The sequence below is a fragment of the Rhizophagus irregularis genome, chromosome 16 (assembly GCF_026210795.1).
Source record: "Rhizophagus irregularis chromosome 16, complete sequence".
Classification (NCBI taxonomy): Eukaryota; Fungi; Glomeromycota; class Glomeromycetes; order Glomerales; family Glomeraceae; genus Rhizophagus; species Rhizophagus irregularis.
Genome location: NC_089444.1, coordinates 3,728,086 through 3,748,756, shown reverse-complemented (window position 1 = coordinate 3,748,756; position 20,671 = coordinate 3,728,086). Strand labels below are relative to the sequence as shown.

Here is a 20,671-nt window from a genome sequence, read left to right as displayed (position 1 = left end):
AATTAATTACAAAATTAATTACAAAATTCAAACTAGATAAAAAGCCAAAACTTAAACTCTTCGTTCCCTTTCCTAATTATGTAACATATCCAAAAGAATATAATCTATTTATAGAACTCTTTAATCCCAAATCTAGTCCTTTTTCAAAGACATGAATTAATGATAAATTTTATAAATCTTGGAATGGAGAAGCTATTATTAATTTTAAATGGAGGTTATTTGGTCGATATTATTATGCTGCTATTTGGTTCTTATTTACGATTTTTCTTATATGCTTCACCTTGGCTTCAACAGTTTCATCCAAAGTAATTAATGCAAAAGCAAGAGAAGATCTTTTAATTTCATCAATTATATTTGGATTTATTCATTTATCATTTGAAATTCGACAATTTATTTGGAATCCAAAACAATGGTTTAATGTTTGGAATTTTTTTGGTATGTATTGTTATAATGCTAAATACTATTTAAGAAATTAATTTAACTTTATATTATTTATAGATTTGGGTGCTCATTTATTACCTACAATAACATCAATTTATTGGATTTGTACTGATATTAAAGTCATTCCTTTAATTTCAATTTCTTGCCTTTTACTTGATATCAAATTTTTATTTTTCTTTCGAGCATTTGAAACTTTTGGAATTTACTTTGCTATCATAATTGGCGTTGGACAATATTTTCATTTCTTTTTATCTTATTCCTTATTATTATTAGTTTTGCTCATTCATTCTTAGTTTTATTAGACAAAAACTCATTGGATGCATGGTCACCTAAAGACAATACAGTTTTAATTGTATTAATGGTCATTTTTACATTTGTCATTGTTATATATCTAATGAATTTATTCATTGGACTTTTAAACAATGCTATTGAAAAAGATAATGATCGAGTTTTATTTGTCACAAAAAGCCGAGGTTAGTAAAATAAGTAAAAATAAAAGTCTTAATATACTATTTATTAATAAAATATTACAATTTAGACTTATTTATTTATTTTCACAGATTTTAAAAGACATTGAATTGTTTTATTCACTACCGCATCAAAGACGTCGGACTGATTGGTTCCTGATATCATGTAAGATAAATTACTAAAATTAATTAATACAATTAATAGATCTAATTTATCTATTTATTTATCTGGAATTTTTAGTTATTATTATGCGAACGTTGACGAGATCAGAAAGAAATACGAAGAAACTGTTTAATAAAGAATATGACCTTATACATTGCTTGGATAGTTATAATGCCTTTAATTAGTTTGATATCGATCATGAAGTCGATATAGTTCCTGAGGTTCGTTATATACTGTATAATGGTAAAATACATTTTTGTTATTCAGACCAAGAGCTTTCGAATGTTATTTTTTCATTGTGAAGGGTTTCATGAATTTACAAATAAAATTAAAATGAAAGATTGGATGATAAATTGATAATATTGTTACGCGAAATCAGGTGACAGTTGGAATTGGTGATTGTTATCTAGGAGGATATTTTATTATGTTATTATTATTTATTTATTATTACTTATTTATTTTTATTGTTATTTTTTTTTATTTTTATATTGTATATCAATATGTATTGAATATCATTAAGAATTTATTAAGTTTTTATTGAGTTAGATTCTAAACCTACATATTTAGATTCCATTTTATCTGAATGAATACATATTTAGATTCCAAATTGTGTTGGACAAATTTAAATGAATGTCAATGAGTCACAATTAGAAATCTAGATTTTTACCGATCTATAGATGAAAATTCTTTATAAAAATAGCTTTTCATGACGATAGAGAGCGTGTATCCTGTAACTCATTAATAAAACCGATATTTATCGATTGTTCTCTAAATTTCCTTTATGTACCATTTGAATTTCTAATTCAAATTTGTCTTTTTCTAAAACTTTATTATTTTAACCGATTCGCGTATATTTTCATTGTGAATTGGTCGCTACAGACGCGCAGAGAGGCAGTACCGACAGATAATTCCTGAGATACCTGTTAATTTACCTATATTTCACTTTTTCGTTTGTCACCCAAATAGGTGGTAACAATATGGATAATTTTAGTGATAAAAAAAAGAAAATTCATTTTTAATTCTTTTCATTCGCTTTGGAATTTATAATAAATATATGTATTTTATTTATATCTTAAATGTCATTTAAACTCGTGACAGTGTTTTGATGACATATTGTAACAAGTATTATTTTTCTAAAAAGGAAATAGTCAAGAAAATATCGTTGCGGGTTTACATTAAATATGATTAAAAATCTTTAATGATTTAAGCGGACTACCATTAATATCAGAAAAATACATAAATGCTTTTATTCTTTTATTCGTTTATTGATCCGTCATTATACTCAGAATATCATTTTTTTTAATGTCATGGGTCAGATAGCCAGATTAGTTTGTGGGTTCCAAAATTTTTCCGTACTTAAATAAAAATTACGATTATTGAATATCTTATATTACTAATGTTTTTCCTTTATATTTCGTAAAAACAATGAAATAACTTTGTGGTGACCTCAAATTTTTTTTATGCAAATAATGTTATTAATAGCACTTTCAATTTTTGGTTATTTATATTATATTACATAATTACTACTTTGACATTTTCTTTAATTCTAATAGAGTTTCTATCTTTTGATTTGTTTTCTCATGTGTTTTATTTCTGCTAAAACTTTTAAATAATCTTCAACGGCGAATGCAACTTTTCTTTTAGGCGTAGCAGTAGTTGTAGGTATAACTTCATTAACGACATAACGATTTGGTTCAGTAAAAATATATTGTTAAGGAATAAAAAGATACAGAAGTGTGTGGAATAGATGATATGAGCTGTATTTCTTTCAATCCTTCGGAAATTACTGGAATAATAGACGTAATTTATCATCAAATAGGCCATTATTAAAGCAAAGAATTTCAGTTTATAAAAAATAAAAAACTAACACATCATATATTTTCAAAATTAATTTTTAAAAATACCTTAGGGTCCCCCTCAACATAAGATGGAGTTCATTGTTATTCGCCTCACCTGTAAAAATTATCAAATATACCATTAATAAACTCATTCGTGTAAACGATTTCAGTAGAAATAACAAACATTTTAATGTTAATAAGAACAATTAAAAAAAAATATAGAACAATAAACGAAATTTTTTTCATAGCGAATAATGGTCAAAATGATAACTAATAAATAAATAAATCGTATCTTTATTAACCTATTTGTTCCACCATAACGTCAATTGTATCATCTTCATCTTCCATCTACTGGCTAGGAGAAAAATAGAGCCACCAAGGTTATAATTGGTCAGCTTAATTATCATCATGCCTTCAGCCTTTTTTTCTGTTGTATAATGTCTTACGCTATGAATGAAAAAAAAAAACTCATGCGAGACATGGTGTACGAAATTTTATATAAATATATGATATTAAAAATACTTAATAAGTAAATATATTTCTAAAACAATTTCTACAAGTCATTTTCATGTTTATTTAATGAAAAAAAATAATAAGAGAATCCGGAATATATAGAGGTCAGATCAAAGAGTAGTCTATTGTACGTATTTCTTCAGGGTCGGAATTAAGATAATGTGAGTCAGTATCTAAAAAGGTAATAAAAATTTGACCGGCATTATTCATAAAAGACAAGATCTACAAGATTATTCTACTCGTTCGGTCGTTCGGCGTTCGGAGTTCTAATAGAAGTAAAAAGTAAAATAGCTGAAAAATCATTAAAGAAAAAAAGTATAGTAGAACGTATAATAATAACAAAGACAAATAAATTTATTTATGCAACATTACAAAATAGTCTAATGAAATGTTCTGATGAATCATGAATAACACCGACGTAAAAGTTTGGTTAAATCAAATTATAATTTCGGTCGACATTATGACTTTTACCTAAATTATGCTACCAATTTTTAAATTTTTTGAAAATTTGTAAAAAAAAATGTAAATATTTTTTTCACAATAAATGTATTACAATAAATATGAAAACAGATAAAATGAAGCATAATAAAGCATAAAAATTATAAATATTTTACACAAAATTATAATAATAATGGTATATAAAAAAAGTTCGATTTTCCGTTAAAATTATGTTCATCAAATTTCCGCGCCAGGCGTCACTACTATTATGGTGTTATCGATCTCAAAATTAAAAATCGAATTTTTGATTTTTTTTTTCAAGAATTTATTATCCGGGATTCCGGTTCAAAACCGGATATTTTTAACCGGATATTTATCCAGATAAAAACTGAAAATAAAATTATACGGGTTCATCCAGTTGAACCCGGTCACGGATCGAAACACTAGTGAAATTATTAACTGCTGACGTATGGAAGATGTTCCAGAATATATTTGAGGAGAACAGGTTTGAAGTATACAAACATCGTGAGTTAGTGATGGGTTTGTACAAACAGAGCAACAAAATAAAGCTGAAGGTCGAAACTTACTGTGTTCGAATTAACTGAAAGAATCTGTGACAGATACTGGAGTGTCGAAGAGGAGAGGAGGATGATGTTGAGAGAACAGAGATTTTTATTTCTACGTTAGAAGTTTTTTGAATTTTTATTTATTCATGGAATTTTTAAAAATCATGAAATTTTTATGGTTTTTTTTTTAAAAAAAAAATTTCTGAAAAAAAAATTTTGAAATCGTAGCTTTGTGCTTGTACATTGGCTCACATTATAAATTACGTGACCCAGCTTCGCATTAGACGTCCCCCGTAAAAGGAAATTTATACTACACAACCAACCAATCACATTGTTATATACCGTATAACGATAAATCAATATAAAAGAGATTTCTCAAATTTCTCTATATAAAATATCCGACAATTCAGTATCAGATACTTCAATGTTAAATGTCAATACTTTCAATATTTTCACTTTTTTCGATTTTTTTGTTTTTAAATTTTTTTAAAAAATATTTGTTTTATAGGACTAGTGATATAAGGATACGGATAAATAGATAAATGGCTAAGTTGGGATCAGCCCAACTTGTGTTACCAAAACAAGATATTGATTTGCAACATGTATTAATAATTTTAAACCCGGATACGGGTAAGCTTAATTGCTAAGTCAGATCAGCCCAAAATTATGTTTTTTTTAAAAAAACAAAACAACTTTTGATGTCTTAATAATGTTAAACCCGGATACGGGTCAACAGATTAAATGGCTAAGTCAGATCAGCCCAAAATTATGTTTTTTTAAAAGAAAAACAACTTTTGATGTCTTAATAATGAAGCCGCGAGGCCTAAGGATACGGATTTATAGCTAAGTCATTTCAGTCCAACTTGTTTTTCCAAAAAAATGTTGTTTTGAATTAAACAAAACCGTAACGAAGAACGGATAAATAAATTAATAGTAGCCAAGCCAACTTTTGCGTTTCCAATGAAAAAGAAATAATAGCCTTCAAATGTTAAATAATAAAAGATAATAAATAACAGCTTTTTTATATTAATGGCAAAACTGTGCTAGAGGAAACGGGATAAGCAGATTAATAGATAGCTACTAAGCCAACTTTTACGCAAATAAGAATAATAACATAAAGAACTTATTATACTATATATTAACTATTTATTCTGATATTATGTGGCCGTGGTGTTAAATAAATATAGACTACATATTCACATTTTCCTCCTCATAATTCACTTTTCTAATTTAAAACCATGAAAGTAACAAAAAATAGTGAATTTCTTTATTATCTTTTAGAGTTTTTCCTATTCTTTACGATTTCTACATATGGTTCTTTAATTCCTAATGATCGAGTTATTACTGATGTCCCTGAAGACTATGATCTTTTAGAAGGAATAATATATAACATTGTTCATAACATGTCAGACTTGAACTTAGTTAGTTCTGATGAATATGTTACAGTAGCTCAATCTAATGATTCTGATCCGTATCAACGTTGGTCATTACGAAAGGTTAAAGACAATATCTATAATATTGTAAATATAGGATCAGGTACAAATTTAGATAACAATGGTGATGTAGCATATGTCAGTAGCCATCAAAATAATTTCATTACTAATGAAAATCAACACTGGACATTTAGAAAAATCAGAAATAATACATATAATATCGCTAATATGAAAGATGAAACTCGTAATAGTTTAATTGCCATAGATAGTAATGGTACAAAAGTTTATATCTTACCTTCTGATAAGGATAATCTTCATCAACAATGGCTATTTGAACCCATCAATTATGAATTAACTACAGTAATAACGGACTTTGATTTAAATTATGATGATACACGAAATCGTAACAAAAAACAAATTAACCTTTTAAGTGGTAATAATAAAATTTTGAATCCAACTAACGTAACTATAGAACAAACGGTTGATAGAATAGAAACAAAATCAAATAGTTTTTCTTTGGAAATCAGAAGATCAGAGTCATTTAAAATTGGTGCACATATTGATTTACATTTTGAAATTGGTGTAAGTGTTTTTGATATATTACAGTTGAAAGCAGGTGTTAGTGGAGGGATTGAAGGTGAGATTAAATCGACAGTTGAAGAAAGAAACAAAGGTAGTGTAACAGATAAAGTTTCATACCATATTCAACACAAAGTCATTGTACCACCTTATACCTCAGTACAAGTCATTGCTAATGTAGATAAGGTTGATCTTGTAGCACCCTTTAATGCAAAAATCAAAATTACTTGTAAAGCAGATAGACTGAGCAAAAGCGGACAAGTTGTTAAAATGACTGATGTTGATGTTAATGTAATTAAATATTATTTTCAAAGGGAAAATTCAGGAGGTGTAATAATAGATGGAGATTTATTTTATATCAATACAAATGGAACTCTTAAAATAGATGGTTATGGATTTGATTCAGAAATTAAAACAATAAACATAGAGACTTTTAAACCGAAAGGGACACCTTCGTCACCTTCGTCACCTTCGTCACCTTTGTCGCCTTTGTCACCTTTTTCACCTTCGTCACCTTCGTCACCTTCAAACAAGTCAGAATCCACTTCAGAATCTTCTCCAAAGAATCTAGTTTTACTTTATCAAGTAATACTTACTTTATTTCAAATAATTATGTTACTACAAATACAAAATTAAAAATAGCCATTACTTTTTATCAGACGAGTAAATTATAAAGTAGCAAATTATTATAGTTACAACTATTTTTTAACTTCTATCAATAGTAAATTAGATAGTAAAGGATTAAATCATTTATTTATAAGACAGTGAAATTAAATTATTAAAATTTGAAAAATAAAATCGAAGTTTCAACTAATTACTTACAAAACTTTTAAATCAATAGATACGAATTTAAATTTTTATAATGCATATCCGGATTACATCTAAAGCAATTTTGTTTTTTTTTTTGCATCACGATATAACAAGCTTTACTATAGATCTTTATAAACTGTAATGATATCATACTTAAATTATAATAAAAATGCATTACATATTTTCCAAATTTTTACTGCAGCCATTAATATTGTCGTTCCATTTTCGATAAAATATACTATAATGAATTCTGTTATAACTTATAAATTATATCCTTTAATCAAAATAAAGCAGTTTGTAAACTATTAACATTTTGATTCATTTAAACTATATTATGGAACACAACCAATACATGAGAAATTAACAATAAGTGAATAAATTTAAAGTATCGTTAATTTGAGAATGTACAGTAGTAAACTAGTAATAGATTATAGATTTCTTGTGCGTAATAGTTATTTCACGGGGAACTGTAGATATCAATGACTTTCACGGCGCAGCCGAAAAATATTCCAGTGACTCCGTGAAATAACTGATTTATCTCACGGTATCCGTACCATAAAGCCCTTTAATATATTTATTTTAATTGACTTTTTATTCCAATATTGATAGACTTTTTACCCATCTTTTAAAATAAACACCACCCGTGAGAATATTAAGAAAAAAATCACAAATTTTAACTAGGAACCGTGGGATAATTAATTATATTTATCATAAATTTCACACTAAGAAGGATAATTTGTTCGTAAATATTTCTAATAATATTTTGGATTTCTTAATGTAAGATTATGAAAACCATTGAAAATAGTTTTTAAAGCGAATTAATAACAATTTTTCCCAAAATTAAACTTTGTATAACATACAACCTCGTATACTCAAATAATAAATCTTTATCCGTCAGTTCTTCAAATTATATGTCGCTTACTAATTATTCATGATAAATATTACATAAAAAAACAAAAAAAAAACTTATTTGCTATAAATTGACTAGATAAAAGGAATTATATATTGATGTGCTAATATCAAACTTGTCTTACAAGCAAAAATTATATTAGATATACAAGTGCCTAAAGAATCTAATAGATGGGCAAATATTTTTCTTCATATGTCTTCGGAGTCATCATTTATTTTTCTTAACACACTGTATGTATGTGAAAGAATAAAAGTTTCTAAATGATTGAGATATGATTACATTATTATTGCAAGTATAATAATGATTAAATAGTATTTTATAAAGTTTATTATTAATATACGACTCATACAAGCTGATCTGATTTAAAATTTACATACGAAAAGGTTTCATATAATTTTACAAATTTTTCAATTAGCTAATTTTTATTCTTTTATTGTATTCAAATAGATCGTTTGTTCAATTGCTTTTAATTGATAAAAAACAAATTGTTATAAAAATACACATTCCTTTCAGATAAAGTCATGGTTTTAATGATATCAAAGACTATATATCATATTTATTAATTTAGTTAATAACATAAACCGGCTTGAGCAAGTTGAAGCTTAAACTCATCATTCGCCATATTTTGAGATGAGATTCTAAGTAAAAAGAAGCGATCTTTAGTCAAGTGATTTTATTTATTAAATTCACAAAATATTAAAGTGATCAATAAAGCAAGATTGATTACTATGTAAATTTCTAAACAGATAAATAGAGATTTTCTTTAGTCTTTTCTTAACAGAGTATTTTTAAATACACACAAACGACAGTTGAGAAATCTTATTTAAAATTTTCGACTTAAGTAGTTTAAAATAAAAATAAAACTTGGTTTCGTAATTAAAGAACAAAATAATGATTTTTACGCACTAAAAACTAGAAATATATTAAATATGTAAAGTATATTTAAATATGCTAATAACAATTTATACCTTAGTAAAAAATAAAAATATTCAGGGCAATGACATTTTATTGACGCTCAAAATCTTAGATTACACAATTTATAAAGAAAATGATTGGTTGCACGTGATCACAAATGTGTCACTGCCTAAGTACATCTTCTTAATCTCTCTCTCTCACGGTTATTAAAGATAACAAACTTGAAATTTCTATTCTTAAAGTTAAAAGTCATCCAAATAATTTGGGTAACGATTTAGCTGATAGAGCATGCAAAGCGGCATTATTCGATAACAACGAAAAATTATAAGCAAAATTATTATTAACAATGATTATACGTGGGAATATTTGGTATTTTGGAATAACACGATAATTAAATCTTCCACGAGAATTTATGAAAAACATCAACCAATTAAAATATAAAGCGGATTGGCTTGCGTTGGATATTAATTGATCATGTAGGATTAATATTAAAGATATTGATATTAGACTGGTCAGCATCGCTAAATATAATTATGAAAGATTTTAAAGGAGACATTTCTAGTTCAAACAATGAAAACATCTAATACGCTTTAAAAAATTATCTAGAGATTCTACTGATTAAATAAACGTAACCCAGAGATTTTTGAAAGTAGTTTATGCTGTCGGTGCTATACAACGATTGAAACGTGAACGCATATATGGATTTGCAGAGAAAATGAATATTACAATAATACAAATTATTAATGAGACGTTTGAAAAGTTGAAATGCAGATTAGATGAAAATGAATTCAGGATAATATTCAACTATCATGCCAAATTGTTACAAATATTAAATGAAAGATCAATGATGATTTTAACGGAAGAATTTTTCACGAAACGGTCAAGGGTATTGTCAATAAAAAACTCTATTTAGATATTAATGACAGGATATTCAGGGATGCTATTCAAGAATTTGAGAATTTGTGCTTAATATTAAAGAATATGCTCGACGATATATTTGGAATGAAAGATGTAAAGAAATTATTAAATGGAAAAAAAGGAAGGAATAACGAGGACAATTAAAAAAGCAGGCAAAAAGGTAAGTGAGAAAGCGTGACTGTGGAGTCCGTGGTACTAGGTATTTCAAATGTACACTCGCAATAGTTAATAAAGAAATGCACTACAATTTAAAAAAATAAAAAATAAAAAAAAATAAAGTAAAAAATAAATTTAGTTTAGACGCTTTTTAATAGGTGGGTTGGATATATTGTGGAATCAGGGGATAGATTTGATATGGTTTGGTTTAGAAATGATCTCACAGATCTTTAGAATCATAACAATATAGTTACGTTTAGGAGTTCACGGTACGCTAGTAATTATTCTTTGCTAGATTAGATAGATACTTTCGATTTAAGAATCGATTAATCGTTTCTCAGTAATTTTACAAAAAATCGTTTTTTAAACATTTTCGTGATGCAACGATCCCGGCAACACAAAATTTTAGGTGGATTTTAATTAAAATACTAAGATAATCTTTATTATAAAATTTGGAAGTTTTTGATTAAAAAGTAAAATGATTTTATTTTTTCACTGAATAAAAACCCTGAAAATCTATTAGCTAAAGTAATTATTATATAAAAAGTCGAAATTTGTTATCATTATAATAAAAAAATATGCATAAATATGCAGTAGATATTTTTGGCCCGCATTATAGAATTATATTTAATTCTGGCCAAATGTTGATCCATGCCCCTGAACTCGAAATTATCTATTAATAAAAAAAATTTTTTTTTAATTAATTAAACATTAGCCACAATTAACTTGATTGGATAATGTTTGATTAAATTCTCAATTGTCTAATTGTCTAATATCTAATTATTACTGGTCAAAAAGCCATCACGATGTGGCGTGGTTATAGAAACAGCAAGATTATATTTGCTGCGCCAAAATATAAAAAATTCGATTTATTGGATTTGATTTTAGATTTGATTAATCGATTCTATTAGATACGATTTGATTTTTGATTAAATCGATTTTAGTCAAATCGATTCCAATCCCCATGGTATTTCAAATACTATATCAAGATTTTTGGTTTCAATTGCAATTCTTGTATAAATTCATCAATCATTTCATTACTACTTATCCAGTCTATGATGTTATTTTGAACTAAAATATAATCATTTGTATTTGGATTTTGTGATATTCCATATATTATAAGAATTTCATGTTTTGTTGCCAAATGTTTTTTAACCTAAGACACAAAAAAAAAGAGATTAATAAAGTATATTAAAAAAAACTTTAAATATTTATAGTAGTGCTATATATACCTCATTTAATAAGGATTCAACTTGATCTTGTGAGTTATGCAAACATTTTAAAGCAATTTCTTTATTTGGATCTCTTATATATCTTCCAAGTTGATAATATAATGGACCATTTTTCCATATTGCTGAATATACTGTCATAAGGTTATTTTTTTCAGTTTCATTAATTTCATCAAACTGACTGAATGGTATCCATTCAAATACTATATCAAGATTATTGGTTTCCAATTGCATTTTTTGGATAAAATCATCAATTTTTTCATTTTCACTTGTCCAGCTAACATCATTCTGAACTAAAATATAATCATTTGTATCTGGTTTCTGAGATATTCCATATATTTCAAAAAAATTATGAGAAGATTTTATTGTCAAATGTCTTTTAACCTAAACCATAAAAGAAATGTTGAATAAATTATATTAATGAAACTTTAATGTTTTTACTATATAAAAGAGCTATACCTCATTTATTATGGATTCAACTGGATTTTGTGAATTATGCAAGTATTTTAGAATGACTTCTAAATCTCTTTTATATCTTCCATGTTGATAATATAATGGACCATTCTTCCATATTGCTGAATATACTGTCATAAGACCATTTTTTCCAGTTTCATTAATTTCATTAAACTGACTGTATGGTATCCATTCAAATACTATATCAAGATTATTGGTTTCCAATTGCATTTTTTGGATAAAATCATCAATTTTTTCATTTTCACTAGTCCAGATAACATCATTCTGAACTAAAATATAATCATTTGTATCTGGTTTCTGAGATATTCCATATATTTCAAAAAAATTATGAGGAGATTTTTTTGTCAAGTGTCTTTTAACCTAAAACATAAATAAAAGAAATGTTGAATAAATTATATTAAAAAAACTTTAATGTACTATATAAAAGTGCCATACCTCATTTAGTATGGATTCAACTGGATTTTGTGATGAATTATGCAAGTATTTTAGAATGACTTCTAAATCTCTTTTATATCTTCCATGTTGATAATGTAATGGACCATTCTTCCATATTGCTGAATATACTGTCATAAGACCATTTTTTCCAGTTTCATTAATTTCATTAAACTGACTGTATGGTATCCATTCAAATACTATATCAAGATTATTGGTTTCCAATTGCATTTTTTGGATAAAATCATCAATTTTATCATTTTCACTTGTCCAGATAAAATCATTCTGAACTAAAATATAATCATTTGTATCTGGTTTCTGAGATATTCCATATATTTCAAAAAAATTATGAGAAGATTTTTTTGTCAAATGCCTTTTAACCTAAAACATAAATAAAAGAAATATTGAATAAATTATATTAAGGAAACTTTATTAATGTACTATATAAAGTGTCATACCTCATTTAATAGGGATTCAACTTGATCTTGTGAGTTATGCAAACATTTTAAAGCAATTTCTTTATTTGGATCTCTTATATATCTTCCATGTTGATAATATAATGGACCATTCTTCCATATTGCTGAATATACTGTCATAAAACCATTTTTTCCAGTTTCATTAATTTCATTAAACTGACTGTATGGTATCCATTCAAATACTATATCAAGATTATTGGTTTCCAATTGCATTTTTTGGATAAAATCATCAATTTTTTCATTTTCACTTGTCCAGATAACATCATTCTGAACTAAAATATAATCATTTGTATCTGGATTCTGAGATATTCCATATATATCAAAAAAATTATAAGGAGATTTTATTGTCAAGTCACTCAAGTGTCTTTTAACCTAAAACATAAATAAAAGAAATATTGAATAAATTATATTAAGGAAACTTTAATGTACTATTTAAAAGTGTTATACCTCATTTATTATGGATTCAACTGGATTTTGCAAATTATGAAAGCATTTTAAAATGATTTCTGAATCTCTTTTGTATCTTCCATGTTGATAATGTAATGGACCATTCTTCCATATTGCTGAATATAATGTTATAGAAACATTGTTTCCTGTTTCCTTATTAATTTCTTTAAACTGATTATATGGTATCCATTCAAAAACAATTTCGTGGTGGTCTTCAATTTTCAATTGCATTTCTTGAATAAAATTGTAAATTTTTTCATTTTTACTTGGCCAGGTAAAATGACTTTGAACCAAAATATAGTCATTTGTGACAGGATTTTGAGATATACCATATATTTTAAGAAACTCACAGTATTTTATTATCTAAAACATTAATAAAGGTAATAAATAAATTATATTAATTATATTAAAAAATTTAAATAAACTTAAAAATTTATTTATACCTCGCTTATTAGGAATTCAACTGGATTTTGTGAATTGCAATAAAAGTATTTTAAAGTAACTTCTTTATTTGAATCTCTTTTATATTTTCCATAATGAAAATGTAATGGACCATCTTTCCATTTTGCTGAATATACTGTCATAAACTTATTTTTTCCTGTTTCTTTAATTTTATCAAATTGATTGTATGGTATCCATTCGAATACTATATTAGGATTATTAGTTATCAATTCCATTTCTTGGATGAAATCATCAATCTTCACGTTATCACTTATCCAGTTTATGAGATTTATGAAATTATTTTGAATTAAAATATAATCATTTGTACTTGGATTTTGTGATATTCCATATATTTCAAAAAACTCGTGATGAGAATTTATTATCAAATGTTTTTCAACCTAAAAAATAAATGTTAGAGATATATATATATATATTATAAAGTTTACTTAATATAATTTATTTAAGTGCTATACCTCATTTATTATAGATTCAACTGGATTTTGGGAGTTACTATGCAAACATTTTAAAATAATTTCTTTATTTGGATCTCTTTTATATCTTCCATAATGATAATGTAATGGACCATCCTTCCATATTGCTGAATATACTGTCGTATAACCATTTTTTCCTGTTTCCTTAATTTCATCAAACTGATTGTATGGAATCCATTCAAATACTATATCAGGATTATTAGTTTTCAATTCTATTTCTTGGATAAAGTCATCAATTTCTTCATTTCCACTCGTCCAGGTAAAATAATTTTGTACCAAGGTATAGTCATTTGTATCTGGGTTCTGAGATATTCCATATATTTCAAAAAAATTATGAGGAGGTTGCTTTTTTAAATGATTTTTAACCTAAAATACAATAATATAAATAAATAAATAAATAATGTTAAATAAAAATATGCTTATATAGAAGTATTATACCTCATTTATTATGGATTCAACCGGATTTTGTGAGTTGTGCAAGCATTTTAAAACAATTTCTTTATTTGAATCTCTTTTATACCTTCCATACTGATAATGTAATGAACCATCCTTCCATATCGCTGAATATAATGTTATCAAACTATTTTTTCCTGTCTCTTTAATTTCATTAAACTGATTGTATGGTATCCATTCAAATACTATATTAAGATTATTGGTTTTCAATTGCATTTCTTGGATAAAGTCATCGATTTCTTTATTTCCACTTGTCCAGGTAAAATAATTTTGAACCAAAATATAGTAATTTGTATCTGGATTTTGAGATATTCCATATATTTCAGAAAAATTATTAGATTTTTTTGTTAAATGTCTTTTAACCTAAAACATAATAAAAGAAATTAAATAAACCATATTAAGGAAACTTTAATATAATATAGAAGTAGTATACCTCATCTATTATGGATTCAACTGGATTTTGTGAGTAATGTAAGCATTTTAAAGCAATTTCTTTATTTGAATCTCTTTTATAACTTCCATACCGATAATGTAATGAACCATTCTTCCATATTGCTGAATATACTGTCATAAAGTCATTTTTTCCTGTTTCTTTAATTTCTATAAACTGATTGTATGGTATCCATTCAAATACTATATCATAATGATCTTTAATTTTCAATTGCATTTCTTGGATAAAGTCATCGATTTCTTCATTTTCACTTGACCAGGTAAAATAATTTTGAACCAAAATATAGTCATTTGTATTTGGATTTTGAGATATTCCATATATCTCACTGCCAAATCCTTTCGCAGAACTCTCTTCGACCTAAAATGTAAAAGATATAAATAATTATGACGGGTATTAGAATATATGTAAAAATGCTTTAAGTACCTTATTTACTAGGGATTCAAATGGATTTTGTGAGCCATGTAAACAGCTTAAAGTTACTTCTTTAATTGAATCTCTTACATATACACTATTCCACCAATCATTATGTAACGGATCATTATTCCATATTGCTGAATATACTGGCATAGAACCATTTTTGCTTATTTCTTTAATTTCAAAAAACTGATTATATGGTATCCATTCAAATACTATATCATGATGTTCTTTAATTTTCAATTGAATTTCTTGGATAAAATCATCAACCTTTTCATTACCGCATATCCAGTTTATGAAGTTTATGGAATTATTTTGAACTAAAATATAATCCTTTGTATTTGGATTTTGTGATATTCCATATAATTTTGTATGAACCTTACGCTTATTTATATAATCTGAGACATACTTTTTAATCTAAAATATAAATAAAAAGAAGTTAATAGACTATACTTAAAATTAAAATATTATAATAAATTTATACCTCATTTATTAGGAATTCAATAAGATGTTGAGAATAATATAAACAATTTAAAATAACTTCTTTATTTGTATCTCTTGTATATTTATTCTTTAACCAATTCTTGTGTAATGGACCATCCTTCCATATTGCTGAATATACTGTTACAAAACTATTTATGCTTTTTTCTTTAATTTTTTCAAATTGATCATATGGTATCCATTCAAGTACTATATCATGACGGTCTTTAATTTTTAATTGTATTTCTTGAATGAAATCATCAATTTGTTCATTTCCGCTCCAGTTTATAAATTTTTTCTTTAAGTATTTTGAATAATATTTACTATCTTCAGAGACTTTACTGCCTTGAGAAGACATGTTCAATATTAAACAGTCTAATATTTTTTTTCGAATAAAATTTTATTCGTATATGTAGTGCGTTGTTAAATAGGTAACAAGGGATCGTCATTACCCCAAAAAGAAAAGATCTTCGCGTTATTTTGCAAGCCTCCGTGTTGCACATTGCGCAGGGTCCTACTTATTGTTTCATCAATTGTGCTAGGTAGAACGAGTTGATAATTATGAGTTATTATTTTAGATAACAAGGAATGGCGAACACTGAAAAAATTTTTAAGTTTCTGAAGAATGTAAGGATTAGTAGAAATATAAAATTAACCAATTAGATAACAAATATAATACTGCTACAATATATAAAGATTTTGAAAAAAGTTCCTAGTAAAATATACGTTTTTATTTTATAATTGTCACATGCAAAACTGTCCTGGAATATTTTTTTTTTCATTTTGTGAAATTGATCATAGACTATGTGGAAAATAATAAACATTGGAACACTAATATATTTGTGTATTTATCTAACTGGTTAGTCAATAAACATAGTCGTACTATTTATTAGCCAGTACAAACGTTATTCAATGAAGTTTGATGAAAATAGAGTACCAGTGTACAGTAAATTCTTTTATGTTTTATAAAAAATTTAAATAAAGAGACGGGATTTATAACAAAAAGCATAGAACTAATAATTACATTTAATCGCAAATTGTGTGTGATTGGTGCTACTAGGTTTTAGAATAAAGTAAAAGCAATAATATTTTTCTTATTTCAAACAAAATATATAAGAAGCGGAATTCTTTGCTTTTTTTTCCTCCGTTTTTTTGTCATGATCTGCAATGTGTTACAAGCTGTACCTCATTATTTTGTCACATATATGCACTGTGGTGTAAAAATCACGAGTACTACTCTGGGTGCATCAAGGGTTGTACCCGGAATTTTTCATAGACAACCTGCTGACAGAGAAATAGAACCACCCGCTGACGGAGCTGCGGAGTAGCCAGGTAACGTGGGTTCCTGATTGGCGCTTGTACCGTAAAAATTACCTAAAATATTTTCTAGGATAGCAACTCGTTAATTTCCAATTTTATTTGTTTAAATACGGTATATCATCACTAAAATACTTTTGTTCCATATCGACTATAAAATATTTGATATAAATATTTGATATAGAGAAGTTAGATAAGACAGTAATTTTAAAATGTAGGAAATTGTTAAAAATTAAATTTGAGTGACAACAAATAAAAAAATATATTTTGTGTTTCAAACAAACAAATAAAGTCTGTGTACCTGTGTGTTTTGTAACGGTAACTAAGCAGTTGCATTCATACAAGAAAATGAGATATGAAAATAAATATATATACAGTATTACGTATGGTATATACAGTAAATAGTTAAAAAAAAAATCAAATAACAATTAGATTGGCTATGTACGTTCCGGAAAAAAGCTTCGTATTTCATTTCAGTCGTTCCCATCCATGTGATCGGCCGCAGCAGATCATATTCAGATTTACCCAGCGAAATGTCACGAAAAATGACGTGACTTTTTTTATCACATGCGTCACACCCTTCCTTGTTTCCATTTTTCATAAGTATGAGGAGCTAATGAACTCTCTCCCCTTTCCGTTTTTTTTACTAATAATCCGCAGTAAACGTTAATTTTCTCACCAAAAAAACAAAAACTTCGAGGAGTGAGGACCACTTGGTGGCCTCTACGGAAAGGCCTCCTCTTTTTACCCTTGACCTTTGAGAGATATGGATACGGTTAGCATACCCGCTTGTAAGTAATATTACAGCTTCGTCGTCTTTTTCTTCAAATATTTTACAAAATACACCTACTTCACCGAAAAATACTTTCCTTGTCTCTATGAATAAATTTCATGTGATGACCGATCGTCGTACCGGTTATAACAAGATTTACGAATCTAGGCGTTCAAAAAGTTTTCTTTTTGAGCTTGCTGATCTTTTTTCAAACACCAATAATCTTCATTTACTGATCCACACCAATGATTATCATATGAGTTCTAAACCCATTCGATACAACTCCACGAGTGTACTACCAAATTACAAATATCAACTTAGCAAAATGCTTACGCATTTTTTTACTTTACAAAAAGTCCTACCTCGGCGAATTCAGCACAAATACTTTAACCTCATACGTCAGAAATTATTGGACTTAAGTCACGTGCTTCTAACGAGTCCTTGAAAAACACATCAACCAAAACTTTTTTCAACTTCTCTTACAAACGATATCGATTTTATTTTGGTATTTACATCCCCTGTGGCCATTTTTACGCGCCTGGACTTTCTAGAATCACTTCCCGGTGTCGTGGCCTAGCCCATTTGTTATGTCAGACAATCGACGTGCTTGTGGTGCTCATCAACGAGAATTCTTCCATAATTATATCAATAATAATCTTAAATCTCGACCGTCTGAAGAATCAACTTTTATTAACTCAAAATCTTCACACGCTAACCATCTATTTGATCTTTGGCAGTGTGGCTATCATCAAAAAGTTTTTTCTAACCGCCTTGGTCTCACATATACTGCTTGTTTCACGGCCAATGGCACTAATTTCATACGGAAACATCCCAAATGTGTTATGTACAGGAAACATTTTTACGATTTTAAACTCACCCCTAGTGACAATCCTAGAACCAGACGTAAACAAGAGACCCGTTTCAAGCCAAAATGTAATAGGGTTTTCCGTTCTGGTAAATCAGATCTTTTGGATAATATTAACGACAAGCTCGGCGCCGGAAGACGTTATCGCTTCCTTTTCCTCGGATCTCAACATATCCATAAACCTATTCATCACCTTAAATATAAAAATTTCCGGTACAAGTCTTTTCCCGACCATAAAGATTATAGCTATGAAATTCCCTCCTTCTCTCACATTGGTGTTGTCGACTCGAAAGATAATGTGTCGGCTTCGATCTCTAGTAGAATTCTACCAGTTCAACCTACGAAATCTTTACCGGGACCTTCTTCTCCTGTAGTGGTTAATACTATTCCTGAATTTTTATCTGCCGCGGAAATCGCTGCCCTTGGTCCTTCCTTACCACCACTTCCCGAAAATGATTCCCTTTTTCAAAGTGCCCTAGGTTATAATTCCTTTGATCCAACCCGTCTCGGTTGGAGTTATTATTTACAGTACGACCCTGACCATCCAAATTTACCTCCGAAAATATGTGTTCGCGGTCCTGATCCAAACGCCGTGAACGCAGCAGTTGCCAATTATCACGGCACCACTTCAAAACACTCCGAACGACGCTTAATCACAACCAAAAGGATTACAAATTACAACAATACCTTCCATGATCATATGACGTGGGCTTCCAGACCGATACCTACAAACAAATCAAAAAATTGGCGAAGGCTTCGGCGAGAATATCAAGAATTTATGTCAGTACCTTATCAACAGCGGCCGATACCGAGGCATCGGCAAAAATACTTTATTGATATTCCAGATAATTATACCTCAGACGAAACGGAACGCGTTGAATATCGTCCCTTGAAGCGCAACATCATTTCTTATTCTTCTACACCCGCTTCACACCCTCCACACATTAAAAGAATTCGACACACGATCGGTTCTTCATCTGACTCCCCGGTCGCTGGTCAAATGCTAAATGATTTTATTTGTCATTTTATCACTTATATATAGATTTTTACTTTGTAATGAGTCTTTTTTTAAGACAGTTCGTTTTATATTTTTACGTATTTACACATTATCATCAAATTACCCCTTATGTTAGTGTTTATTTGCGTACTTTTCAAAACAATTTAAATAGTGTGAATCATTTCACTTATGACAGTATTGACAAGTGGCGGCTTAAGTGCTGAAAGCAAAATACGGATCTTTTTTTTTTATTAAGGTTGTTTTTTGACAATGCTGGTCATGCCTAGTGTTTGTTTGTAATTAATAGGCAGGACGACTTCTCTAGTGGAGGTTGGGTTCTTTCGTTCAGTCTGGGTTTATTTTCGGTTTTTTTAATCGTCTAGCTCACGTTCTCGGCTCCCGTCTTTGTCTAAATTTTTAAAATAAAATAAAATAAAATAAAATTTTCATAAGTATTTGGGGATAATTTTTTCGAGGTGAAATCCTATTTGTCACACATTATTTGTCACTTAGTTAATTTCTTAGTGACATTTTTGTAGGGTACGCTGGGGTAGTCATCATATCACCGCAGTCTTTTTTTGGATCGAGTTTTCTTTTAATAATTTTCCGGTCACTTTTTTAGACTGAATTTTTTTTTTAATAATATTATTATTTACGGTTTTTTTAAAACCAAGATTTTAATAATATTTTCTTTTCATTTTTTTTTTAAAAAAAAAGTGAATTTTAGTTCTAATTTTTTTCTAATTTTTTTTCCCTTTATAATCTGTACTAATATTTTTTTTCAT

At 27.6% G+C, this 20,671-nt stretch overlaps 3 protein-coding genes across 3 annotated transcripts; 2 read left to right on the top strand and 1 right to left on the bottom strand.

Moving 5' to 3' along the window:
- Positions 1-5,664: 5,664 nt before the first annotated feature.
- OCT59_008501 (uncharacterized protein) lies at positions 5,665-7,074 on the top strand (the record flags this gene model as incomplete). The annotated part of the gene is made up of 1 exon (XM_025311483.2): positions 5,665-7,074. The coding sequence occupies one exon, from the start codon at positions 5,665-5,667 to the stop codon at positions 7,072-7,074; it is 1,410 nt and encodes a 469-aa protein (XP_025171305.2).
- Positions 7,075-11,126: 4,052 nt separating this feature from the next.
- OCT59_008500 (uncharacterized protein) lies at positions 11,127-16,293 on the bottom strand (the record flags this gene model as incomplete). The annotated part of the gene is made up of 13 exons (XM_066142518.1): positions 11,127-11,303; positions 11,380-11,760; positions 11,836-12,210; positions 12,286-12,663; positions 12,741-13,130; positions 13,206-13,568; positions 13,649-14,044; positions 14,120-14,503; positions 14,576-14,953; positions 15,024-15,398; positions 15,465-15,872; positions 15,940-16,067; positions 16,260-16,293. 13 exons carry the CDS (start codon positions 16,291-16,293, stop codon positions 11,127-11,129), a joined length of 4,167 nt encoding a protein of 1,388 aa, XP_065999392.1.
- A 2,573-nt stretch (positions 16,294-18,866) lies between these two features.
- Positions 18,867-19,768, top strand: OCT59_008499 (uncharacterized protein; the record flags this gene model as incomplete). The annotated part of the gene is made up of 2 exons (XM_066142517.1): positions 18,867-19,669; positions 19,750-19,768. The coding sequence occupies 2 exons, from the start codon at positions 18,867-18,869 to the stop codon at positions 19,766-19,768; spliced, it is 822 nt and encodes a 273-aa protein (XP_065999391.1).
- Between the last annotated feature and the right edge of the window lie 903 nt (positions 19,769-20,671).